The sequence below is a fragment of the Balaenoptera musculus genome, chromosome 20 (genome assembly GCF_009873245.2).
Source record: "Balaenoptera musculus isolate JJ_BM4_2016_0621 chromosome 20, mBalMus1.pri.v3, whole genome shotgun sequence".
NCBI classification, from domain to species: Eukaryota; Metazoa; Chordata; class Mammalia; order Artiodactyla; family Balaenopteridae; genus Balaenoptera; species Balaenoptera musculus.
The window spans coordinates 42,051,754-42,079,475 of record NC_045804.1 but is presented as its reverse complement, the minus strand read 5'-3'; the positions used below and the strand labels follow the sequence as shown (position 1 = coordinate 42,079,475).

General features: G+C 38.7%; 1 protein-coding gene and 1 non-coding gene across 4 annotated transcripts; both read right to left on the bottom strand.

Annotated features, from left to right (window-relative positions):
• Positions 1-402: 402 nt before the first annotated feature.
• On the bottom strand, positions 403-26,941 carry UTP6 (UTP6 small subunit processome component). Of its 3 annotated transcripts, XM_036837300.1 has the most exons (19): positions 26,760-26,941; positions 25,093-25,177; positions 20,761-20,802; positions 20,432-20,524; positions 19,676-19,723; positions 19,156-19,219; positions 17,327-17,445; positions 13,900-13,977; positions 12,907-12,988; positions 12,377-12,458; positions 10,926-11,110; positions 10,307-10,386; positions 9,857-9,934; positions 7,680-7,859; positions 6,782-6,862; positions 6,467-6,576; positions 5,288-5,354; positions 2,593-2,665; positions 403-1,532 (listed from the first exon to the last, which is right to left on the bottom strand). In XM_036837300.1, exons 1-19 carry the CDS (start codon positions 26,849-26,851, stop codon positions 1,375-1,377), a joined length of 1,797 nt encoding a protein of 598 aa, XP_036693195.1. In that variant the 5' UTR covers positions 26,852-26,941; the 3' UTR covers positions 403-1,374. The 3 variants fall into 3 exon arrangements, with proteins under 3 accessions (XP_036693195.1, XP_036693198.1, XP_036693197.1); XM_036837303.1 differs by lacking the exon at positions 2,593-2,665; XM_036837302.1 differs by lacking the exons at positions 25,093-25,177; positions 26,760-26,941 and adding an exon at positions 22,398-22,496.
• LOC118887576 lies at positions 13,699-13,821 on the bottom strand. The gene has a single exon (XR_005018055.1). It is a non-coding gene; the product is annotated as a small nucleolar RNA SNORA54 (small nucleolar RNA).
• Positions 26,942-27,722: the final 781 nt, after the last annotated feature.

Here is a 27,722-nt window from a genome sequence, read left to right as displayed (position 1 = left end):
AGGAAAAATGCATTAACTGCACTGATATCAAAGAAATGCACATTAAAACAAGGATATATCACTTTTCACCTATTAAAATGGTAAAAATAAGAAATATAATACCCACAGTGCTTGAAAGTATTTTCATACATTGCAAATTGGCAATACTTATCAATATTCTTTAAAACAGTTATATCCCTTAATACAGTAATTCTACTGTCAGATGTCAGTCTCCTAAAGAAATAACCAGGGATGTTAACAAAGATTTGCAAGAATCTTCACCAACAGTACTTACAAGAAAAAATTAGAAATGACAAGGTCCAACCATAGGGGATCAGTAAAATAAGTCATGCCTCATCTATACAATGGAATGTTCTGAATTCATTAAATCTTTTTAAGGCTATTTAATGACATGGAAAAATAACATAATATTAAGTGAAACATAATAGTAAGTAAAACTGCACTGAATGCTTCTCCCAGTGACAGCATCATAATGTTAAGTTACAGGATGTACAATTCAAATAACTGCCTCCCCTGCTCCCAGAAGGCCCTTCTCTACTCCAAGCCATCCTCTATCCTCGCCTCTGAAGCCCTTCTCTTTCTAAGTTACTCCCTACCCCTGCCCTTCTTTTGTTGCTGGGCCTCCCCAATGTAAACATTTCTCTGCAGATCGGTCCCAGAGATAGAACATGCTTTTATAATCGCTTAAATCTTCTTAAAGGACAACGTTTCCCCCAATACCCAGCATCCTTCTCTGCTGCTTCAACCAACTCAGGACATCCAGCTCTGTTCCTCCAACCCTTACCTCCATCCCAAAAAGCTTCTCTTCTTTCCTGCCTATGACGGGCACTCAATGAATGAATGAATGAGTAAATGATCTAACAGTATAAATCCAATTCTAATAAAGGAAATCAAATTAGTGATTTTAGTCCAGATGACAAAATTACAGGACGCTTTTATTTTCTTTTCCACATTATTCTATTCCACCCATATTTTCTACAACAAATGCATATCACATATACTTTTATAATAAAGAGAGAATAAACAAACAGAACTGTACTTTCCTCTCTATTTTAACTGACCCCTGGGTCTAGATTAGAGATACTCAAGTTTGACCGGTGGTAATAAAAGAAGATCAGTGATATGATTTCCATGTATTTTGGAAAACATTTAGGACCTACGGTAGGTCTGGCCTCAACAATTGGCCTCTGGCCACTAAGCAGCAGTTCTCTTTTCTGGAATTAAAGATTAACGCATTAACAAAATTAAAGCATGTCTCAAAATCAGACACCATCTCGTCTGCCATCTCAGCAAACTGCAGATGAATGCATAATACAAAACTACGCAGAGGGCTTACAATACTATTTCACAAAGTTGGCTGTGTTCTTCCTCTTTTCACAACTGGCCGGCCTGGTGCACAGCATGTTTAGCTACAAACAGCTCTGCTGACTCTCCCTGCAACATTTTCATGGCTTGCCAGTAGATCTGTCCGCAGTGCTCAGGTCTACCAAGGGGGTGGTTCAATTCTTCTTTGATGTAATCCATCCAAAGATCTTTAAAGGGAACCCAAAAAATTACTGTAAACATACAATTAGGTAACTGACAAGGCTTTATTACATAAACTTAATTATTTAATATCAATTCAATGCAAGATTTCTAAGAAACTTAACTTCTTGCTGTTATTTTCCTAGAACCCTATGTAAAACAATACCTCTCTCAGCTTCTTTACACTATGGTATTTCAAAGACTTTTTTTTTTTTTTTTAAAGTAGAAATCTTCACTTGGATCGTGACAGTCTAGTGCTCTCACCTTCTGACACAGCCCACATTCTACTATAGAATGTGTATCTCTCAAGAAACCTGCTTTCACTTTAAAAAAAAAAATCATGACAGTCTATATATTTCATAAACTCAAAAATACTAAATATTGTAGAGGGAGGATTTTGCTGAGTCTCTTTCAAGGTGAAACAGACCTCAATGAGTTCATTAGGACCTTGTCAGCTTGCTTAATAAAACTTGCTTGGGTTAGTAAAAATGCCATATTCATTCATTTCACCAGAAGAAGGTCTGCTGAAACCTTGAAAAAGCTAATGTATTGTTTTAAATCTGAGTTTAACAACTCTACACGTCAGTTTTTGAGTTCACAAGTAAACAGACTTTACATGACTTACCTATACCGAGAAGTATGTTTTACAAGTCCTATAAATTAGACACAGACAATGTGGCAACAGCCCATGACAATCTTCGTCAATTAGTATCCCGCTACCCTTCTGCTGTAATTCCCACCCCATTTTGTTCTGACCTACATTATTAACCTTTTCCTTACAAATATCACATTTTTCAAGAAAACCAAACCAAACGAATCTCCTTCTAGTCCAGAGTTCTTAACAGAAGACCCATGGATACCTGGGCTTGTGAACTTGAAATTATAAGCAAAATTATGTCTGCCAGCATTTATGCACTGAGTGAGGGAGGAGGCAGGGGAAGGATGCCAAGTTATATCCGCAAAGAGGCCCATGACCCCAAAGCAGTTAAGAACCACTATTCTAACCATCATAGGTTACAGACCACACATGCAAACAGACCCATGTGTCTATAACTGAAGTTTACTTACCAGAATCTACAGATCCAAATTCTCTCAAAGCTCTCTCATAATATTCTCTTAAGTTCGCTATCTTGCAGGATTCCTAACAAAAATAATCAGACAATCTTGCCTCAAAAGCCTAATTTATAATGTCACAAATTCTTTTCACACATATTGTTAAGCAGATATCAACTATTAGGCATTTGAAGGGGAGGAGAGATAGGTTTAAATGAACACAGCCTGACTCTGAACTTATCCAGAGAAAAGTCAAAGACACTACATGGCAGAGTAAGTAAATGCCAGTGATAAAAGCACTTTGTTCTGGTGGCATGGAAAAAGCCTAATTAATTCTCACCTGGGGGAACATGGGCACCTCCACAGGAAAATATATGTGAAAGCCCTGAGGGAGGAGCAGGATTTAAATAAATAAATGGGGAAGGTTCTATTCCCTATGGCAAGGGATTTCTTCCTTTGAATATCTGGGCTCTGGCACACGTTAGCCATACCCACCTTAAAACTTATTATATCAAGGCAAAATATATATAAATACTACTTATATGGACTTCAGGAAGTTTTTTGAACCCATCAGACAGACCTTAAAGTTCCCTCACCCATAAAATGAGGACAACAATATCTCTTAGGACAACTACAAGGATTCAATTAAGATGCTGATGAATTACGCACCAAGCAGAGTAGACAGTGCTAACTTTACAGTCAATGAATGTTAATTCTTCACCTCTACTTCCATTTAAACGTATTCTCCTTGTTTCATTTTCAAAGCAGATTAATTAACATCTTCAGTTTAAAAATCTTTTTGTGTAGTCAAATAACTATTTCCTCATTCTAATTTCTCTTCGCTGAGACTGTACTATTTTTATAAAAAGCCAGTTTAACCTCACATCTTACATATGCATGAAAAACAGAATCACACTTTGCGAAGGGCTCATAGTGTGCATGGAACTGTGCAAAGTCCTTTCCATCCAGTCTCCCATTTGGCCTTGTAACCCTCACACCCCTGAAACAGGTATTCCGACCTCCTTTACAGATAAGGATGTCGAAGCTTAGAATTAAGTGACCTGCCCAAGGCACATAACCATTGTGTTATTAATCCAAAGCCTGGCTATGAATTATTATGCTAGACTAAGTCTTATACTGTAAGACAAGAACAGATCACTGACCCACACAATGGTCAAACCTATGAAAATAAGAGTTCAACCTCATTGTTAATTTTTCAATTAATTTTTAATTGTCAATTTTTCAAATAAAAATAAACACCAATCCCTGGACTTCACTGGTGGTCCAGTGGTTAAGACTCCACGCTCCCACTGCAGGGAGCATGGGTTCAATCCCTGGTCGAGGAAGTTCTGCATGCCGTGCAGTGTGGCAAATAAAAAAAGTAAAATAATAAAAAAATAAACACCAATCAAAATACCAAAATAAAAGAGAGAAGGCGAAACTGAACACTTGGAGAAGGAATGGAGGAAACAGGTATACTGATATATAGATATATATATGGTGATTATCACTATAAATAAGTATAACTTTTAGAGAACTATCTGGCAATATGTACAGAACCATTTAAAAAGCCAGTATAGGGACTTCTCTGGTGGTCTAGTGTTTAAGAATCCACCTGCCAGTGCAGGGGAGACGGGTTGGAGCCCTGGTCCCGGAAGATCCCACATGCCGCAGAGCAACTAAGCCCGTGCGCCACAACTACTGAGCCTGCGCTCTAGAGCCCGTGAGCCACAACTAATGAGCTCGCGTGCCACAATTACTGAAGCCCACGTGCCTAGAGCCCGTGCTCTGCAACAAGAGAAGCCACCGCAATGAGAAGCCCACACACCGCAATGAAGAGTAGCCCCCGCTCACTGCAACTAGAGAAAGCCCGCGCACAGCAACGAAGACCCAATGAAGCCAAAATAAATAATTAATAAATAAATAAACTTATATATAAAAAAAAAAGCCAGTATCTCCAGTCCTCAAAAGAGAAGGAAAAAAAAAAAACTATATAAGCAAAATGCTTGCAGCGCTGTTTTCAATATCAAAAATCTAGAAACAACCTAAACGTAATAGAATGGTTAAGAAAACTACAGGTTTAAGAATAATACAACAACCATTAAAAATGATGCCAGGTAAAAACACAGGAATGTGTTTACAAAATGATGTTAAGGAAAAAAAAGTGAGAACCTCCACATGTCACGTAAGTCAGAAATAAAACATCACAAAACTGTGCATATATATGTAAATAAGGATTAAAGAAAACAACAAAAATAAAAATGATCGGTTGTGTTATTGCAAGGGGATTACAGATGTATTTGGACTTTCATGTATAATTTTTTTTAACTGACACTTTCCTGTATTTTTTCTCATTCACAAGTTCAGTTAAAAACACCAGAAACAGTTACGAGTGCCTACTCTCTACCTCACAACCCAAAACAAGAGACAAACAGGGCACTGGAGGCAGAAAAGCAGCATCTCACACAGCCTGGCAGGGAGGACTTCCTGTAAGAGGTGACATCTGAGTTGTCTAGTTTCCAGACATGTACCTTTTATTCTTTGCTTGATCACCATTCCTAAAACCACATCTATGAAAAAGGGGTTGGAGGAAGGGACCAGAAATTATACTGTATTATAACGAGAGCTTTTTAAATAACAAAATGCTGCCATAGATTAGTTAGCACTAATCCATTTTCCCAGACAAAAAATGCATAGACAGGACACTTACTTGCTCCTTTTCAAATTGGATCATCTTCCTGAAAAAATCAACTGAAAATGGACGGCTTTCCTGTAAACTAAAAAGGAATAGGGGGAACCGTTATCTTCCACAGTGAAGAAAGCCTCTTACATCGCATGAATATAAACACCTGCGCCAGTGCCTCCACCACACGTAGTTGGATAAAGTCCTGGCTGCAGTTCAGCATGGCGACTGGACCTGGCCACCAGTCACTCACCATTTTCAATCTCCAGTGCCTTTACTCTTCACCACCACCAAACACCTACCCAGTTCTCTTCCTGTTCTCTTCTTTCTCACTCTCAGGGTTTTAAGTTCCCTCTCCTTCATCTCAGGGTCTTTTTGAAGGAGACCAAGAACTCCATTTCTAAGAATATATTCTAAGAAAATAATTTCCAATATGGACAAATAATATTTGTGCACAAAGGTTCCTCAAAGCAGTTACTGTGGCCAAATAAATCATGGCACGTCCACAGGGTGGTATATCATATAGCTGTTTTTAGTTTTTGTTTTTTTTTTAAAATTTATTTATTTATTTATTTATTTATTTATTTATTTTTGGCTGTGTTGAGTCTTCGTTTCTGTGTGAGGGCTTTCTCCAGTTGCGGCAAGCGGGGGCCACTCTTCATCACCGTGCGTGGGCCTTTCACTGTCGCGGCCTCTCTTGTTGCGGAGCACAGGCTCCAGATGCGCAGGCTCAGTAGTTGTGGCTCACGGGCCCAGTTGCTCCGCAGCATGTGGGATCTTCCCAGACCAGGGCTCGAACCCGTGTCCCCTGCATTGGCAGGCAGATTCCCAACCACTGCACCACCAGGGAAGCCCCATATAGCTGTTTTTAATAAATGTTATTTAAGAAGAATTGTAACTCGTAGGAAAAAGGCCAGTCTAATGTTCATCAATAAAAGTGGTACACCACGTGCGATTATAGCATAATCTCAGACATGTGAAAAACAAATTTTAAAATGATACACTAAGACGGTTTTTCTCTTGATGATAGGATTACAATGAATTGTTAGTTACCTCTCTCTCTTTTTTTTAAACTTTCCACAATGGGCATGAACTAAACAGCTCTTGGATTTATTCCTCCATCTATTTGTGATTCATATAATCTGGGTACGAGGGGCTGAGAATGGGGTTGAGAGACTCATAACAGCCATGCATGTCTGCGAGTACCTTTTAAACACAGCTCTGGCCTTTTTGTAGCCACCACTTCGATAAGCCCAATCCAGGTACTTATCCTTCAGAGTGACTGAGTCGCCACCCGTGACAGCTAAGACAGCTTTCTAAAATTTAAAAGAAAAGAGAAACAAGCTACATGAGGAAATGTCTACATATCAAAACAAATTTTCCCAAAACCATCCCAGGCCATGCAATGAACAGTGCTTTAAAAGGAGCACCTGCTTTAGAAATAACCCTTTGAAAGCTAGCCAACTAGCAGGGCTATCTGCTCATTCCCCACACACAAGACTTACAACAGGGGGCCTGTACCTTAAAGATTGCTTCAGTGTCTTCTTGGCTTTTGGCACCTTCACTCCACTCTGCCCAAGAAATCCACAATGGCAGACAAATCTGCTCACAAGTTAAAAAAAAAAAAAAAAGTTAGAAAATGACATCTTAGCACTATGCTGTGAAAACTAGTCATTATAAAGACAGGTTCCTCCTGAGATAATCAATATATGCAATACAGAGTCATTCCCAGTCTGCCCCACTGTACAGAACTCTCAGTGCTTGGCAGGAATGGTACACCAGAACACAGACAGCCTTCGGACCCAGTTGCCCAAAGCAATACTCTCCTGTTAATTCTACTTCCCCCCTGTTGGGGAATACTGCCTAAAGTTATTATCATCAATTATCAGTAAGTTAAGCACTTAACAACCCAAAACTAGTCAGACCCAAGCTACCCAGGTCACGTCTCTGCTGTGTAGGACCACAACACAAGTGCTAACTAATCTAGGCTGAACTATCTAGCCTTTGCTCATGTCCCAGCAGCACATACAAATGAGCGGTAAAATAACTATGATTTTTTTCCCCCTATTTTAACTCCTGGAATATCTTTTTCCTACTAGTATAAAAAATTCACTGCAAAGCTTTAAGGTTTAGTCTTTTAAACTTTAAAGTTTGGAAATAATATTCTATTAGTATTTCTCACTTATAAGATATATAAACAGGAATAGAAAAGTTTACATAATTTAGTCGACTTTCAAATAATGAATTAGAAATAGGCTGGTAAATGGAAGTAATTCTTCCACCCATGATCCCTGAACCATCACCACAAATGCACTCTGGGGCCAGCTTTCCTTAGACAAGTCTACTCCAAATGAGCTTCGGCTGCAGTCTTAAAAGGTTTCCCAAACAGAATGAAATACAAAAGACACAACTCACAGACCTGGGGTTTCAGGTGCACAAAGGCTTCTTCAAAAAGCATGGCTACGTCAGGGCTCTTTGAGGCAATCAGCACCTGCAGCTTCACCTGCCACATCATCACGGAGCCTGGGAACAATTCCATCCCGGCTCCTGCCACCTCCAGAGCTTCCGTAAGGAAGTCATGGCGCAGCAACAACTCGCTCTGAATAAGACAAAGGGTCATTGGAAAAGTATCTACTGAGAGCTACATTATCTACGGAAATGGGGACAAATAAAGACCTCATGCAAGGCAATAGATACAACAGCCTCTCTACTAAACCTTTCACCATGGCGGCCAAACAGGCACAAAGTAAAAAACTTGGAATTTCTCCTCCATTCCCTGCTCCTATCCCCAAGGGCTATCAAAAAAACATAGGTGAAAAGCAGAGGGCCTAAATAATTTAGGTTGAAAGTTATATTTTTAATAAAATAGTTCACTATAATAAAACCCACATCCACCACCAGTATTTGTGGGATGGTAAAGAAACAAGTTTATTCATTCAAACAGAGTTGGGCACACTATAAACTAAATAATGGGTACCTATTTTTCTGAAAAGAGTCATGAGACTGTTCATGCCACAAACTTGGGAATTTTACTTTAACAAATATGACCCAACAAATAAATGAACAGGAGGAAATATCTGTTTAAAAATGCTTCCGTCCACACTACTGTAACAGGGAAAGAAAAACCTAAAACCAATCCAATTCTACAAAATTGTGAAAAAGCAAGTAAATGGCAGTATATAATCCATTCATTCAGCAAGCATGTTAACTGCACGCTATACAGTCTAGATTCAATAATGAGGAGGTCAGGTGCGTTCCCTACTGCCCACAGCGCCTCCAATTTAGTAGCAGAGAGTCTGATACATACCATCACAGAAAAAGAATCATATGCTACAGAGTACAAAGCAGAAGCACCCAACAGAGTCTTTGGCAGTGATGAGAAAGGACTCCCAGAAAGGAAGCCCCATCTATGCTAAGACTTAAGGAAGAACAGGCATTAGGTGAAAGCAAAGATCCCCAGGAAAAGAGAAGACTCTCCCACCAGCATGTGCAAGAAGCTGAAGATGCTAGAAAGCTTGGATCCGAAAGGAAATCCAAGTTCAGAATGCCAAAAGAAACTAATAATGGAAAGAGAGAAGAACTGCCAAGGCACTCCAAGCCACGCCCAGCTGAATTTACAGGGTGGGACGGACTGTCCTGCCAGCAGCATTCAGTAGCTCCAACAGAGCGGCTGAACCCATCCAGGCCTGGGATTTTTCACAGACAGATTCCATAACGGAAGAAGGGTACCCAGTTGTGGTACAATACAATACGCTACTAATATATATATCAATAGTTTATGTCGATCTACGTAAAAAGTATAGAAAACATGTTAATGTAAAAACAGTACCACACAATACAAAATAGCAAGAAATTAATTGCAATTACATAAAAATTGTGTAAATTATATAAACCAAAAGAGGTTAAGAGTTATACAAATAAAAGGCATTCAATAAATATAAAGATTTTTGTCCTTTGTTTTCCACTAAGAAAGTATTTAAATACATTAACACATTCACCATCTCATGGCATGCTCTCAACAACTTTGTGAGGTGGCAAAAACAAGGATCACTATCATTATTCTAAAATCAAGTAAACCAACTCAGAAGGGTTAAGTGGTTTGCCCATCACCTACCTATTAAGTCGCAAAACCCAGTCTAGACCTGTGTATTCCCACACTACATTATTCTGGTCTCTATATAATAATCCTTACCCACTTCAGAGTATAAGGATGGGTTAATATGCCTCTTACTAGAATGTCAGCTTCTAAAACACTGAACACATCTAATTTGTCTTTATTGTACCAACGGTTAATCTGAGACAAGCATAGGTTCAGGAAAACATGAATGGGTGGACAAACAAAATACACCCAGTTGTGACTCTGTTCTGAGTGTTTTCCACTATATATTACAATATTCCTCCCTCTACTGGTACAGATTTCATTTCTGGCACACACTAAATACTGACAGCCAAATAATAAACACTCTCTACCTCTACCATGCCAATCTTCCAAATGTGCTTAGTCATAAAACTATATATATTAAAACACATGACACCAGCCTGAACCAACCAGAATTAAGTACATGTAATTGACACTGACTGTGTCCAGGTCCTTACCCACTGCTTGTACTGGAGTTCTGGTAGAAGTTTGAGATCATGTGCCTTCCTGAATGCAACCATGGTTCTTTCCAGCCTCTGAAATCAGAAAAAAATCTCTCAGTTCATCACAAAACTCCCAGCAGGGGTCTTTGGCCTCTGACAGGAACGAAAGCAGTTTTACACCTTTCTGAGAATTGAAAGAAGGGACAGAGGTGGTTTCACTTATGATTAAATGATCTGGGCAGTGGCACCAAGCACGGCCCAGTAAGAGAGGACCTCCTTACCTGGTGGCCAGAACTAGGGCAAAGCAGACTCAGACCTTCAGAATGACAGGTCACTCACAGGACAAAGAGTGGTTATGCAACAAGTTCTTGGAAGCTGTCTCAGACCCCAAAAACCTGTGCCTATGTTCCTCTTTCAGAAGACACTTTCTAGTCAGCCACTGTAACCACGTAACAAAGTCAATACCTTCTCTCTGAGGAGCCGACTGCTTGTCTTCTTAGCAAACCTTTCCATGCAAAAGTTGATGTAACACTTGCACATGGCCTCTGGAAAAATCAGAGAGATTATGTTGATCAGACCAGCAATTCTTTTAGTTTAACAGTCATCATACATCTTTTCTTTGAAGGGAAAACTCCTCTGAGGAAGAGTTTAAACTAGTCTGGTGAAAAATATAAGTTATTCTGATTACAGCCTATCAAACATCTCAAATACTGAGGGTCAACAACTGAGTAGTGACATAAATACAAAATTAGAAGTCCTATCCATGTCATGCACCCTTTACCTTTATTTTCCAATATTACAAAATTATGAAGTAAATCTATAACAGAAGATAATTAAGTAATGATAATGAAACAACCTTCTGAATGATCACATCCTAAGTATCATTTATTTCCCCAAATAAGTGAACAAATGCCACAGCTATCGAGGAAGGTCATAAAAGAGAAAGAACAAGTTGGAAAGCCAGGCACACTGTAAACTACCACAGAGAGGTTCCAGAAGTGGATTCTGGTCATGGGAACGGAGCTTCAGGTTCCCATGCAGGAACACCGTTACTCCTCAGCACACAGGGCCTGGAGAAGCTCACCTGTACGCAGCGTCTTCACCGCCTCTTCATACACAGCGCAGCACCTCTCCTCCCGGTGGCCCACCTCTGCCACTTTGGTCTGTTTCGCTGTGGGCGGCTCTTCTCCTGGCTGTGACTCGGTCTCTAATTCTCGCCGGGCCACATAATCCCAAGTGAGGGGGTCGTCTGTATGCAGAGCCTGAAGGCTGAAAAATACTGACATCAACCTAGGACATAAGACTAACTCAGAACATCAAACAGAGAGACAAGACTAACTCAGAACATCAAACAGAGAGACAGTCCCAATGCTCTCAAAATGTACCCAGGACACCCCTTTAACAATTCCAGCACCAAAAGAGTCATTTCCCAACAGGCTCCCCAGATGTCTTCACCCTCACTATGTAAATGTTGTCAATAGATCAGAGCTGTCACACACTTGTTAGTTTCAGATTGTTTCAGACATCATTCACAAATGTTAACTTGTAGGTTAGCTCTCAGAGTCAAACCAGCAGGTATGTGTGACAAGATACCTGGTTCTCGAGCCCAAGAAAACCTTACCATATCTAGACTCTTGATTTTCTCTAATAGAAGGAGCCTAATCATGTACCAAAACCCTAAAGGTATCCACAGAGCAAACTGATCCAAGTTCTCTCTTATCTCCTATGAAAGTAAGAGTTCTATTAAGGGTGAAGTACCCACAAGGTAGGCTGCAAATAATTCTTCAACCATATAACCAGACATTAAAAGAATAATGTCTGGGGCTTCCCTGGTGGCGCAGTGGTTAAGAATCCGCCTCCCAATGCAGGGGACACGGGTTCGAGCCCTGGTCCGGGAAGATCCCACGTGCTGAGGAGCAACTAAGCCCGCACGCCACAACTACTGAGCCTGTGCTCTAGAGCCCACAGGCCACAACTACTGAGCCCACGTGCCACAATTACTGAAGCCCACGCGCCTAGAGCCCGTGCTCTGCAACAAGAGAAGCCACTGCAATGAGAAGCCCGTGCACCGCAACAAAGAGTAGCCCCTGCTCGCCACAACTAGAGAAAGCCCCGCATGCAGCAACGAAGACCCAATGCAGTTAAAAATAAATAAATTAAATAAATATATTTAAAAAAAGAATAATGTCTGATTACCTGCAGCACTCAACTATAAACATTCATGAGTACAACTCTCATCTTAAGGACAAAAGACATGCCAGGAAAGCAGGAATACAGATTTTTATATAAGCTATAGAACATATTTCTTATTGAACAAAGGCAAACTATTTCCCAAGGGAAGCCAGTAAGTGAGTCAAACAACTTCTCCAAAAATACATTTTTTATGTATACATAAAATACTATACAATAGTCCTAAAACAGCTTTCTTCCAAGGATTTTGTATGGTATCTTCTTTCCCCCTTTCTAAATATCCAACTTCAAACCCTTACCACAAGATCAAAACAGACATATTCACTTTTCCACTATTTTACTTACTCATCATAAATTTCTCTTTGCAGATCTTTGGCAAAGTCGAATAGCTGTGCAATTGAAAGCAGTGACACATGAAATTCTGCACCTAAAATTTAAAAAGCGGGGGAGGGGAGTAAGACTCTAAAGGAGCACTTTCTTAAAGTACTGGAGTTAGTTTTGGTTTTTTTATAAAGTGGGAAGTAAGATAAAACAAAAAAAATCACCCATGGTCCCACTATACAAGCAAAGTCATTATTAATATTTGAGTATTCATTAAGGACTTTATTCTAAGCATCTTTAGGACACAAAAGAATGTACTATATCATTTATTCTTTTTAACTCCCCACATGATTTAAGTACTCAAAAACTTACTGAAATGTTCAGTTATAATCTAAGGGGAAATAAGCCTTTTCTGAAAGAATCAGGACACTATTTCCTACAATCAGAGTTTTATACACATTCTAACAGAAATTTTCAAAATAGGCTAAAGGTTCCTCATTATAAATTGAATGTTTCACTTTCCCACCATAAATAAATTTTCAAAGGATACCTACTTTTAATTATGTTTACAGAATTTTTGTAGATGATCCTTGCCAACTCGCCCATAAGGATTTCTTCAGCATACTCGAGATTCCCCTAAAGAGTATGATATTAAACATCTGAACAGGTAATGCCAGTAAGCAGAAATAGCGCTAGAAGGAAAATTAACAATCCTAGACTACCTGTGCCACATGACCTCTGGCAAATCACATCTCTCTCTGGGCCAGTTCCCTCACTTGTAAAATGTACAGCTTGAATAAGATCACTGATCTTCCAACTGTATTCTAAGGCTCCTGGAGTTGTAGCAAGATTACACGGCTTAAGGCCTCACTCTCTACCTAGACCAGAATAGGTCAGGTTTTACATGCCATATTTACCCTTCTGTGTAAGATTTTATTTGGATAAAAAAGTTCAGAGCTGGTAATCACAAAAACAGGTGATAGTGAAGTTCCTTTTTCAGCTCTAACATTCTCAAACTTGTTTCTTTAAACTTACTCTGTCACGTAAAAAATTACATAAAAAGGAAAAGAAAGAAGGCTAGGAATCACACGTTTCACAACCTTTCTTGAGCTCCTTCGACCCATTAACATATCATTTAATGAGATCATAAAGAACAGTATTTGGCCATTCCATCAGTAATAATTTCAAGGACCACTCCAATTAGTCCAAATGTCTATTTTGAAAGCACAAAATTCCATTTTTATTACTAAGCCCATTTTAATTAAATCAATGCAAGACATTTAAAAGTTTCAAAATATTAAGTTGGAAAGAAAAATACATTCTAAAGATTTTCTTCTTTATTCCCACTTTGTCTCCAAGACCTGAAACCAAGAGCCACGAGGCAGTCAGTCACGTGGTGCTGGAACTGCTGTGGCACTGGAATGGAACCCGCCAGCCACGGGCAGACCGGCAAGTCACGAACAGTGCTCCTAAAGATTTTCTGTTACTCCTAAGCAGGTTCAAAACACTATATCTTGTTAACAAGTGACAATACATTAGGATCTTACCACATCCATCTTGGCTTTTTCAAACTCTTGCTTTTCCTTCCTCAATTTCTCAGCATGCATCAGCTCCATCCTAAAATACTAACACAGAAGGGAAATAATGAACTGAAAACCCTTGGAGATAAATTTTTAATTAGAAATATATAACGTGCCTCTTTTTACTCATAAATATCAGATCTGGGGAAGTGTGGAGGGAGTGTTATAATCTATCTTGTTATGAAACTAGCTGACATTGACAAGGCATGGATTTTTTTTTTTTTTTTTGGCCACGCCACACGTCTTGCAGGATCTTAGTTCCCCGACCAGGGATCGAAGCCGGGCCCCCACTGTGACGACCAGGGAATTCCCTCTCCCGAATGTTTCTATACAAACATATGGTTAACACATAATACAAAGTTGGATTTGTCCAGAATTTTTAATACTTTGAATTCTATGTTACAAGACATATTAAAATGACAAGTTTTAAAACAATGTTTATACTCATTAACCCAAAAATTCTGCTTCCAGAAATCGATAAGGAAATAATCCTAAATACCTAGAAGTTTCATACACAAGGGTATAAGAGCAAATAATGCAGACAATCTAAGTGTCTAAAAGTAGGGAAAGTGAAATATATTATAAAAGAAGCAGACTGGCGATGCAGCCATAAAATAGTTACAATAATTTAGTAATGGTGCACCACAATTCTAGAGATATTCTACTTTGTTTTTAAAGCTGGCTATAAAATTTTGCATATAACACAATTACCATTATGTGAAAAATGTGCACAGGAAAAAAGCCTATGAAGAAATGTTAATAGTATTTGTCCTCAGTCATACTTTTTCCTTTTCTGTGCTTTTCTGACTTTTTCCCCCTAGATTTTCTACAAAGTACATATTACTTTTAGAGTATAAAATAAAAAACAATCTTTATGTTTTTTAACAAATGCAACTATCAGAACAGATAATGTATATCTCAAAATGTGACTTGGAGATACCTGGAGATTCCCAAAACCCTTTCAGGAGGTCTACAAGGTTAAAACTATTTTCATAATAATATAACATGTTATTTGCCTTTTTCACTCTTATTCTGTCAAGAGTTTAAGGTTTTTCAGAGGCTATATGATGGGTGCTATCACCCACACTGAATGCAAAAGTAGAGACGAGACTATAGCTGTCTTCTATTCAGTCAGATATTCAGGAGATTAGCAAATATGTAAAATAAGGCCATTCTTCTCTTTAAACTTTGTTTTAGAAGAGTTTTCTTCATTTAAAAATAAGTAACCTATATTGACATGTAATGGGTTTATTTTTATTTTTATTTTTTATTTTATTTTATTTATTTTATTTATGGCTGTGTTGGGTCTTCATTTCCATGCGAGGGCTTTCTCTAATTGAGGCAAGTGGGGGCCACTCTTCATCGCAGTGCGCGGGCCTCTCACTATCGCGGCCTCTCTTGTTGCAGAGCACAGGCTCCAGACGCGCAGGCTCAGTAATTGTGGCCCACGGGCCTAGTTGCTCCGCGGCATGTGGGATCTTCCCAGACCATGGCTCGAACCCGTGTCCCCTGCATTGGCAGGCAGATTCTCAACCACTGCACCACCAGGGAAGCCCCAGGGTTTATTATTTTTAAGTGAATATTTTTAGATTTCTTGGTTTTAATTTTCAATTAAATTAAATTTCAATTAAATATTTAGTTTTCAAATAAAAATTAACAGATAACCCATATAATAAAAGATCCTTGGGGATTTCGGTAATTTAAGATTGTAAAGGGGTCCTAAGACCAAAAAGTTCGAATACCACTAATATAAATTAATATATACTAACATGGGACTATATTTGTGATGTATTAGGTAAAAATATAGAACACAAAAATGTGTAGTAGAATCCCACTTTTCAGAATAAAGCCTGTTTTAAATATCTGTAATATGCATAAAAGTATGGGAGGTAAAATTATGAGTACTTTTTCTGTTACTTTTTTCATAAAACTGCTTTCTCTGAACCATTTATAATAAATAAATTCTATTTACTTTTGATAAGAATAAGCAAAAACTCTATTTCCATTTTGGAAAATACAAGTCTAGGCAATTGTGAAAGCCTCCAAAAAACATAAACAATAACACCATACAATAGCACTCTAATAGCAGGGACGACTGATTCTTATAATAGTTTCTCAGTAAAAATAATAAAGGCCACAAAGAACTGTCTAACAGAATATGAAGAGAAAGGACACAAGACTATAATATAAAACGTTAAATTACTACAAAACCAAAATACAGTTGAGACAGCTACAAAACCTATGAGCTTTAAGACCCATCACACATAGGGGTCTTAATGAGGGTCCCCCTCATCACATAGGGCTTAATTTTCCTTTGACGGCTCAACAGTAGTTTCTCCCTTATTCTGACAAACACCTCAGAAAAGGGTGCAATTTCAATAATATGTTATTGAATAATATGTCATTATTCATATTACATATTATTACATATTGTATATGTAATATGTACTATTACATAATATGTAATGTGTAATATTACATATTATGTAATGTGTAATATTACATGATATGTAATATTACATAATATGTAATATGTAATATTACATATGTAGTCTGTAATATTACATATGTAATGTGTAATATTACATGGTATGTAATATTACATAATATGTAATATTACATGTGTAATATTACATATTATTACATAGTACATATTCTATATTATTACATATCACATACATAATATTACATATTAATATACATAATATGTACAATATTACATGATGTAATAAATGTAATATTTAATATATAATATGTACCATGTAATAATAAATTATTGCATATGTAATATTGCATATGTAATATTGCATATTATTATATGTGATAATATGCCTTTTCTAGCATTTGCTGGTTTTTTAAAAAATTAAGTCTGGCTATCATTCATTGTTCTAGTGCACCCCTCTAAGAGGGAGTAAGTCCACCAGGAGGGGAAGGAAATATCTATCTCAAGAAAACTAGATGAAGAGAATGAGAAGAAAGTGGGAAAAACAGCAAGGGAAGCCAAAAGAAGCAGGAAGGGGATGGGAGGGGAGAGCAGGAGAAGGGGAGGGGAATAAATGAATGAATGAATACACACATACATACATACATACAAAGATATAAAGATGGCTGAACCCTGACCCTCAAGTAAAGAAAGGTAGGGTCCAGTTCCCTATCCCTCCCCATGGTAATGGACAGGTAGGAGTTCCAATCTCTCACTAAACACCTGGAAGATGAGCAAAGTCAACACCTACTACTGGCCAAGAAATACCCTTGTGACCTCCTTTCCCCAGCAGCTCCCCTACTTATTCCTAGTCTCCATAAATCGAAGCCTTTTTAACTTAATAAAGTATATACGTCTCCAGAGGACCAAACTAAGACATGACTCTCTCATCTTATGTTCACACACACTCACCTCTTGATAAAGTTTTGGGCACTCTGGATGAAAGCGCAGAGCCCGAAGAAATAGTTGTCTTGCACTTTCTGAAGACAAGCGATCTTCCATTTCCCATTTGGCCGCCATAATCCACAAGGCTGTAAGTGAAAAACATCAGACTTCATTTCAATAAAGTAATCAAGTCAGGTATGAAAAGACCAATGCTCCAATTTTGATACCCAAAGATCTTTTTTTTAAAATCTTACCAAAAGAGGAAGAGGATGGAGATAGGGAATTTCTAATGGTTATCTGTAAAGTATTGTTGCTTTATCTAAAATTTGGAGTGTTCTAAACCAAATCTGTAAATGTTAACATCTGTGCATACTTATGTGCCCGTTACTCTATTCCATCAGATCTAAGGTCAACATCATCATTAACTCACATACAAATTTTTTTTTTTTTTACATACAAATTTTTAATGTCTTAAAACGCTGGAAAAAATTGTACATCTTAGAGTCAGTGAAATAAATTATTTTGTTCTTTTCTCTGTATTTAAAGTAGTTGATCGTTTTTTTCAAATGACTCAATTATTAAAGTAAATTTTTTATTGTACCTACTGGGAATAAAGTCTTCAAACAAACAAACAAAAAACCTTTGTCCTTCTACATAAGAAATTAACCTTGAGGTAACATTCTAGCTATCTCCCTAGAAACTTCATAAAGATCAGCGATTACCAGACACAGAGAATGGACCTGAGGACACGGGGAGGGAGAAGGGTAAGCTGGGACAAAGTGAGAGAGTGGCATGGACACATAATACACTACTAAATGTAAAATAGCTAGCTAGTGGGAAGCAGCCGCATAGCACAGGGAGATCAGGGAGATCGGTGTTTTGTGACCACCTAGAGGGGTGGGATAGGGAGGGTGGGAGGGAGACGCAAGAGGGAGGAGATATGGAGATATATGTATATGTATAACTGATTCACTTTGTTATACAGCAGAAACTAACACACCATTATAAAACAATTATACTCCAATAAAGATGTTAAAAAAAAAAAAAGATCACCTATTACCAGGCAAGAGTGCTTTTGGTAAAAATGACCCACGGTTTGTAACTGTGTCTGGACGAGGAGGGCTATGAATGGTAGAGAGCCACTGCTCTGGGCTTTCTTGAGCATGTGACTCCTGAAACTGAGCAGAGTTCGCAGATATAATACCTGGAAGCTGCACCCATCCAGGGGTTCTCTACGCCAGTGTGGCTCCTCTGCCCACTCCCATGCTCTCATGCCCTCCCACCAAAGACAAGCCTCCGAATGGCTGACAGTAATAACGTTGTCTTGTTGTATCCTTCGGAATCAACCGGTGCCAAATGTAGCCGATTTTGAGTCTTGTGTGCTGTAAACCGAATACTCCAGAACAGACACTGAGGCACCTTCACTATAAAATATCGTACTGCTTACACAGTGTTCACAAGAGAAGTCTTTCTCTTACAAAACTTGAGTACCTACTCTGTGCTAATCGCTCTTGTAAAATCTGTATTAATATTTTCCCCTTTATGTTTCTGAAATCCTCAGATTTGACTGCCTCCAAACAGAATTCCCCTCAAAGAACTGAAGAGTTTCTTTCACCATCAGCTAGAAAGAAACTCAGTCCTTCTTGCTCACAGATACAATACCTGGCACAGTAACTAGTTCACAGTAGCAGGGATGAACTAAGAGGCAGCTATTCAACAATAAAAACTGCCGAGGCCAAGTTCATATGCTCAAGTTCTCAAAATAATTCTCTTAGGTTTATCAAGCAAAATAAATTCCAAAATGGCTTGAGTCTACAAAAAAGGTAGAAAAGGAACTGACAAGGATTTCACCATACCTGGCTTGTTCGAATGAATGGCCAACATGGCAGAGAATACCTTGCTAAGTTGAACTTTGGTAGCCTGTAAAAGAAGAAAAGTTCTACTTCCTGCACAGCAAAGTCATTGCTATTAAACTCTAAGTGATCTGCACTGTACCCTCACCAACTGTGAACCCCAATGAGGCGACATCTGCTATTGCTAAGGACATATAAACAAATACAGATTCACTCAGGGTTCTCTTCTACCTAAACCACTTAACATAAACGTTTTAAATATCTAAAAAATGTTTTCAACTTTACTGAACATATATGCATAAAGGCCCTTTTCTTTTCAGCTGATATGGAAGCCATTTATATAGTCATTCACATATGCAAATGTTGTTACACTGAGGTTCAGCCTTCTTGGGTTCTTTTCCCATTTGTTAACCTTACACACCTTTGGAGAAAACATGGAGTTCAGTAGTCAAGAATGAGGTTTAAAATGCAGACTAACCAAAAGCGGGAAAGAGGGACCAAGATAGGGCTGCCCAATACTCACCCACTTCTTACAAAAGACTACATAAGACAGCCAAAGTTGAACATCATCCTGCAAGAAAAGCAATGGAGTAAGTTGCCTGAATTTGAATTTTATATACAATACACCTTTGCATTCATTAATTTTGTTTGCAACAGAGGCAGATTTCAGAAAATCCAATGTGCCACATCCCTCAGCCTATTAGGCTGTTCCTTACCCAAGCCTTAGATCTCTTAACCATGACAACCTGTTCCATCCCCCCACTCCCACCTACTATGATCTAAGACAAAATTTGTCATCTATCCAATTTGTTCAATGCACTTCTGAAATGGTCTCAATCAGAGGCAGCAAACTAAAATTTGTCATTCCCAAGAATCCAAAGTACTTCCCATATAATATATCCTGGTCCCAGAACCAAACTTGAAGAAAACAAAGTTACTGAGGTGCTGCGCCTACTCTAACCTTATCTTCCACCTCCAAGTACCCCAGCTCGGGGTACTTTATTTAGAGACAAATCCAAATCCCAGACAAGTTTCTGATCCTTAAATATGAAGCAAATCCACTGTTTTCAGCATCATCCTCACAGACTAACTCTAAGGTAATGCGATCAATTTTCTTAACGGTTTGATAAGTGGTTTCAAGTCATGATGTTATCATTAGAATAAGTACTGAGATACCCAAGATAAGAATCCACAACCACACATTTGAATATCCATATTCATAATACGTATAATACACACCTTCACATCCCTTACAGCTAAGGGCACTCTGAACACTTACTTTCCACTTGGCTGACGCACGTCGGAAGACACCTTGTACCCGGTGTACAATAGAATTTTCAATCTCATCCTTCTTAAATGAATACCCAATACGCTAAAAAGGTACATTAAAAAAAAAAAGCCTCAGTTTAATCCCATTAATCCAAAGCAGCATTCCCAGTTGATCTTTAAACAGTACTGGTAGAGAAAGCAAATAATTACAAGTATCATTATGAGCACATCACCACACAATTATCAATGCCAACTACTTCCCCAACCCAAGTTCTAGCTTTGCAGTCACACTATTTAATTCTATATTTTTTTCCAACTTCCAGAAAATCATCTACTTACAACTCGTCTTCGCTGGATCAGTTCCAAAAGATTGATTTCATACTATGAAAGAAAAACATACAAAAAAAGAGAAAACAAGAAAAAGTATAACCTTTTATATAGAGGAGATTTAGTCAAAATCATAAAGTAAATAAAAATCAAGAACATAAAACAGAAAATAATTTGCTATCAAGAAACCTAATTTACAGTAAATGTCTAGCATTCACTAAAAATTCACCTTGCATCTGCAAAACTCAAAAATACATACATTAGCATGCATCTAAACATGTTAGATACAAAGAAAGCATGTTACTAAAACTCTAAGACTTCTAAGATTTACAATATCAATCTAACTTCCTAGTCTACAACAACGTGTTCAAACTTTTAGGAAACTAACCATTCAAAAATTTTAGCTGACGCACAAGCAAATAAAGCAGATAAACAGGGTTGTACTAGCTGAAACAGGGCACCTAATTGGCTCTCCCTACCCTTGCCTCCAAAGGACCACTGAGAACCTCTAAGACTCTCCAAAAACCACTAGTATATAATTCCTCTCTAAGCTTGAAGACTACTAGAGACAGAAGGCGCAGAACCTTACAAGACCGCACGCTTCCTTTTAAAACTGTCTTACGAAATATTTGAAGCATACAGAACACACATGCAGCTACCACACAGCTACGTCAAAGCCTACATTTTACTATATTTGCTTCAGAACGTTTTTAGAAATAAAACATTTCAAATAAAGGCAAAGCCCCCCATGTCTGATTCCACTCTTCTCCCTCTCCAGAGGAAATGATGATCTTGACTCAGTTGTTTATCTTTCACAAGCATGACTTCAAACTTTATTATAATGCTGTCTTGAATGCTTTTAAACTTTATACAAATGGTATCATACTGAACCCATCACTCCATATTTTTACTGAACATTATGACTTCAGATATATCCCTGCTGTCATGTGGAATTTAAGTCCATTCATTTTAAGTGCTGTATAGCATTTCATTATACGAACGTGCAATTTACCTATCCTTCCTCCTGGGATGCGTATTTGTTTCCAATTTTTCTATTACAAAAAGCTGTAATTAATATTCTTGCACACATCTTCTTGTGGATATATCCAGGAACTTTACCACTAACATGTAAGCTCCTCAAGGCCATGATTTCTGTCTGCTTAATTTATTGTTGTACCCCATCAGTGCCATGTACATAACAGGTACTCAATATATACTGTATGACTGAATGAATGAAATTGCTGGGTCACACAGTACACACATCTTCAACTTCATGGGATATTGCCAAATTGCTCTTGAAAGTGATGGGACAAATCATATGCTGACATTGTCAGTCTTTAAAACGTTTATTAATATGATGGGTATAAAGTAGTACTGCACCTTGGTTTTAATCGATACTTACCTGATTACTAACGAGGCTAACATCTTTTCAAAAGTTTACCAATGACTGATGTTTCCCCTTTGTGAACTGCATGAACCTATTTCTCCAGTTGTTTTCATTTTCTTTCCACTTGTTTGTCATTTCTTCTTGATTTGTAGTTTTTTACATATTCTAGATTCTGACTATATATGTTGCAAATATTTTCTCTCATTTTGTGGCTTAACTTTTTACATTATTTATGATGTCTTTTTTGCACAGAAATTTTTACCTTTAACATAGTCAAATCAATCTTCTCTTTCATGGTTTGTGCTTTCACAGTCTTCTTCATTTTAGGAAACTTTTCCCTACCAGAATGTAAACTGGTACAGCCACTATGGAAAACAGTATAGAGTTTCCTTAAAAAACTAAAAACAGAGTTGCCATATGATCCAGCAATCTCACTCCTGGGCATACATCCAGAGAAAACTATAATTCGAAAAGATACATGCACCCCAGTGTTCCTAGTAGCACTATTTACTATTTACCAAGACATGGAAGCAACCTAAATGTCCATCAACAGATGAATGGATAAAGAAGATGTGCTATATATACATGATGGAATACTACTCAGCCATAAAAAAGAATAAAATAATGCCATTTGCAGCAACATGGATGGACCTAGAGATTATCATAGTAAGTGAAGTAAGTCAGAAAGAGAAAGACAAATACCATATGATATCACTTATACGTGGAATCTAAAATATGACACAAATGAACTTACTAACGAAACAGAAACAGACCCACAGACATAGAAAACAAACTCAGGTTACCAAAAGGGAAACAGGATGGGGAAGGGATAAATTAGGAGTTTGGGATTAGCAGATACAAACTACTATATATAAAATAGATAAACAACAAGATCCTACTGTATAGCACAGGGAACTATATTCAGTATCCTGAAATAACCCATAATAGAAAAGAATATGAAAAATATGTATACATATGGATAGCTGAATCACTTTGCTGTCCACCAGAGACTAACACAACATTGTAATTCAACTATACTTCAATTTAGAAAAAAAAGAAACTTTTCCGTACCTGAAGTCATTCTTAATTTTTTGTAGATTTAGTTTTCCCACCACATTTAGCTACTCAATTCCATAGGAATTTATTTTTGCATGAGGAAGGGATCTAATTTTATTTTTTCAATGTGGATAATCAGAACCTCAATATAAAATGCCACTTATGTCTCATAGCAAGTATATATGGTTGTGTGCAGGCAGAGGGGGTATACATGTAAGAGAGGTGTGTATGTGAGTTTTTATATCTACTTATTTCAATTTGTGCTCTAAAACTAAACAAATCAACCTAATCCACACATAGCTCTTCAAATATATTAAGAGTGAAATTATTTGCCACTTCTTAAGTCTCCCTAAGGTTCAACATCTCCATTTCCTTCAATGATTCCTCCCAGAACAAGGTTTACGTCCTGGCTGCCTTCTAACCAACCTCTCAAAGTCCTTCTTAAAATGTCATCCTGAGCTGACAATGCTCCAGACATAGTCTGACAAGTGCAAAATACTTTTTTTCAAACCAACGTCTTCTGAGTGCCTACTGTTTGCAACCTCCTCTGCTCAGCTAACTTACCCAACACTCTACTTCTGTTCATGTAATCACTTAGATTATATGCTTTGACATGATATACTTCTTGATCTATTTTGATATAGCAATCTACTGAGCCTTAGGACCTCCTTCAAATACAAGATTCTTAGCCAGGTCTCATATATTTTTCATTCAGTAGGTTTTTTTAAAAGCTAAACTTAGAACCTTTTATAATGTTTATTAGTGTTAAAGTATAAGATTTATTTGTTTTGGTTTTTAATTTTATTTATTTATTGGCTGCGTTGGGTCTTCGTTGCTGCACGCGGGCTTTCTCTAGTTGCAGAGAGCGGGGGCTACTCTACGTTGCGGTGCGTGGGCTTGTCATTGCGGTGGCTTCTCTTGTTGTGGAGCACGGGCTCTAGGTGCGCAGGCTTCAGTAGTTGTGGCACACGGGCTCTAGAGAGCAGGCTCAGTAGTTGTGGAGCACGGGCTTAGTTGCTCCGCGGCATGTGGGATCTTCCCGGAGCAGGGCTCGAACCCGTGTCCCCTGCATTGGCAGGCGGACTCTTAACCACTGCACCACCAGGGAAGTCCCAAAATATAAGATTTATAACATCTAATTATTGGATTCTTTCTGAATCCTGACTTTATCATCCAACACATTATTCTCCCCCACTGAAAACTGATCTAGCATGTGTGTGTGTGTGTGTGTGTGTATATATTTTTTTTTTTTCGGGGGGTGCTGCGTTGGGTCTTCGTTGCTTGTGCGCGGGCTTTCTCTAGTTGCGGCATGCAAGCTCTAGAGTGCAGGCTCAGTAGTTGTGGCACACGGGCTTAGTTGCCCCACGGCATGTGGGATCTTTCCAGACCAGGTATTGAACCTGTGTCCCCTGCATTGGTAGGCGGATTCTTAACCACTGGATGACCAGGGAAGTCCCAAGCATGTATATTTTATCTTCACTCAAATCTTCCATTCATTTACAGGACTGAAGAATCTTGCAGCATACCTCACCTCTCTCTAAATCGACAGACCTCAGGCACATAAGCGTTAACTTCCTAACCATGTGCTATCATCAAACTCACTTTCCTTTATGTTTCCCCACAAGACATAATTGATCAAACCTCTTGCTGAAATCCTGATACACTGGGTCTTTGGCAGACTCTGATCCACTAACCCTATAGAAGAAAACAATGTTCAGTTTGCCAAGGACCAAAGCCTTAGTGGAGCAACACTATTACCAAATTACCTCTATTCCTGTTCAAAAATTACCTGTCTAATCATCAGTTCCAGAATTTTGTAGAAAACTGACATCACGCTCACTATTCTATAACTGATTTTAAATTTGTGAGGGCATTAAAAGGTAATAAAATTATTCACTTACTTGAATATAATTGATAAAGTCTTCCTTAAAAAGAGTTCTTCGCTGTATTCTGTATTCTAGATCTGAAGCCTTTTTAATGATAGCCCTAAGGAGAAAGCCATTTAAAACGTAACACTTGAAACAAGAAGTTAAATAAATAACTTTGGAATTTTTAAAGTTTATTTTTAATATATTTGAAACATCTATTTGCCAAAATATATAATTCCCAAATAATTATCCTTCATAAGCAAGTACATATTCCTTTTTTTTTTAATAAATTTATTTATTTTTATTTTTGGCTGCACTGGGTCTTTGTTGCTGCCTGTGGGCTTTCTCTAGTTGTGGCGAGTGGGGTCTACTCTTCCTTGCTGTGCGGGGGCTTCTCACTGCGGTGGCTTCTCTTGTTGTGGAGCATGGGCTCTAGGCACGCGGGCTTCAGTAGTTGTGGCTCACAGACTCTAGAGCGCAGGCTCAGTAGTTGTGGCGCATGGGCTTAGCTGCTCCGCAGCATGTGCGATCTTCCGGGACCAGGGCTCGAACCCGTATCCCCTGCACTGGCAGGCGGATTCTTAACCACTGCACCACCAGGGAAGTCCCCATATTCTCTTACATAATTACCTCTGTGTTCTTTTTTATTATTATTATGAAAGTATAGTTGATTTACAATATACTAGTTTCAGGACTTCTGTGGTCTTAAGGGCATGAAGATGTACCTTAAAACTTTCATGAAAATCACCTCAATCGATTGCCAGGACCACGGACATTCCCACCAGCAAAGTAAATAATGTTAAGTAGTACTTTACATTATTTATATGTGGTATTAGTAGAAATCTCTTTTCCTCCAAATTCAAGTCACTTGGGTTTTAATAATAATCAAATTTCTTTCCTAAATTCCTCTTATTTCTGAATTTTCAACAGGTAGATTAAAAAAAAAAAAAACACCTAGATTGTCTCTACCTATATCACTACTGCAAAGGGCTTATGGGAGAAGACTCACTGTATTTAGCTAAGGAATGAACTAAATACAGAGTCCACTCTTATTAAAGAGTCCACAATATGTTGCGTTTCATAAACAAATGTTTACTTTAAGGTTCCCATAGCCACAGTACTACATTCGCAGTCATTGTAAAATGAAGAAATAGTCACAGTAAACCATTAAAAACTATTATACAAATTAATGAGTAACAACTATATACTAGTTGTTGGCTAAGCCCTGGGGTAAAATATAAAATCGAATTAAATGATCCCCATCTTCAAGTCTTGTTAGAATTATCTACTCCTCCCGGGCTCCCACGGCTCTCTGTTCACATCTCTAGGGCAGTACTCTACTACAATCAACTTACAGTACGCTGCACTGCGATCAAAATGTTTCACTTGTCTGTCTCCCCCACCATACTGTGTCAGGGCAGCTAGCTCCTGACGGGCGGGTATCCTGGTTTTATCCCCTTTATAGCCTCAAAACCTCCTCCACGAAGAGCTGTCAGTATGTTCGAGGGGTAAATGGACTGATCACCTTGCAATGAATGAGAAATTAATTCTGGGCATCATCAGAATCTGGAAATGGGCTTCTACAACATTAGAAAAAATAAACACAAACCAAGTGCCCCCTATCCCTGCCCCCCCGCCACACACACGCCCCAGCCTCCCCTCTACCCGCCCCAGCCCTTCCTCTTCCTCCGCTCTCTCACTTAATCTCCGCACGACTGAACAGTCCAATGCGCTCCAGCTGTTGCAATTCCGGGAGTCGATCCTCTATGCGTTCCTGAATTATCTCCGCCATGAGGTCGAACTCCACAACCCGACAGCGACCTCCTCACAGCCAACACGCGCAGGAAGCGCCCACTCTCTATTCCGGGGACCCGGCCTTGACGCTCGCACGTGCTGACGTAACGTGCGCCCCAGGTCCCGCCTTTTCCGCTTCCGCCGCCTGGCCGTTGGACAGGGACCCCTGGCTCTTGCAGCCGCTGTCTCCCCCTGGCGGCTGACTGTGGGTTTGCAGCGAGCACCGCCCCCCGTCGCTGGAGGACTCGAGAGGACGGGAGTCGAGGGGTGGGGCTAGGATGGGGGCGGGGCTCAGTGCGCGGGATCTGGGATCGCGAAAATCACCTCGGGTCTAGAGGGGTTACCTGAAAGGGGCGTGAAATGCATTTTCTGCAAGATATTGTCTCCTTTTATTCTGCTTTCCAACACCAAGAACCAAAGTAAAACCAAACCAGGACCTCCCTGGTGGCACAGTGGTTAAAAAGCTGCGCTCCCAATGCAGGGGACTCAAGGTTCCATCCCTGGTCAGGGAACTAGATCCCACATGCGTGCCGCAACTAAGAATTTGCATACCACAACTAAGGAGGCTGCCTGCTGCAACAAAAACCCAGCGCAACTAAATAAATAAATAAATATTTTTTTAAAAATACAAACAAGCCAAAGGGAAAGGATAGAGGATATCGTAAAATCATAGTAAACATTTCAATGAGGCGTAATGAAAATTGTAGGGGGTGCTAAAATGGATCAGGCTGTCCCAAACACTATGCTTTCAACTAGATTTAGTAAACCAGTGTGATACTGGTTTTCCATGTGCCAATTAGACGGCTGGTTAATTTTTAAATGGGGAGACATTTTTATTACTTAAAAAACTATACTGGCTTTGTAGACGC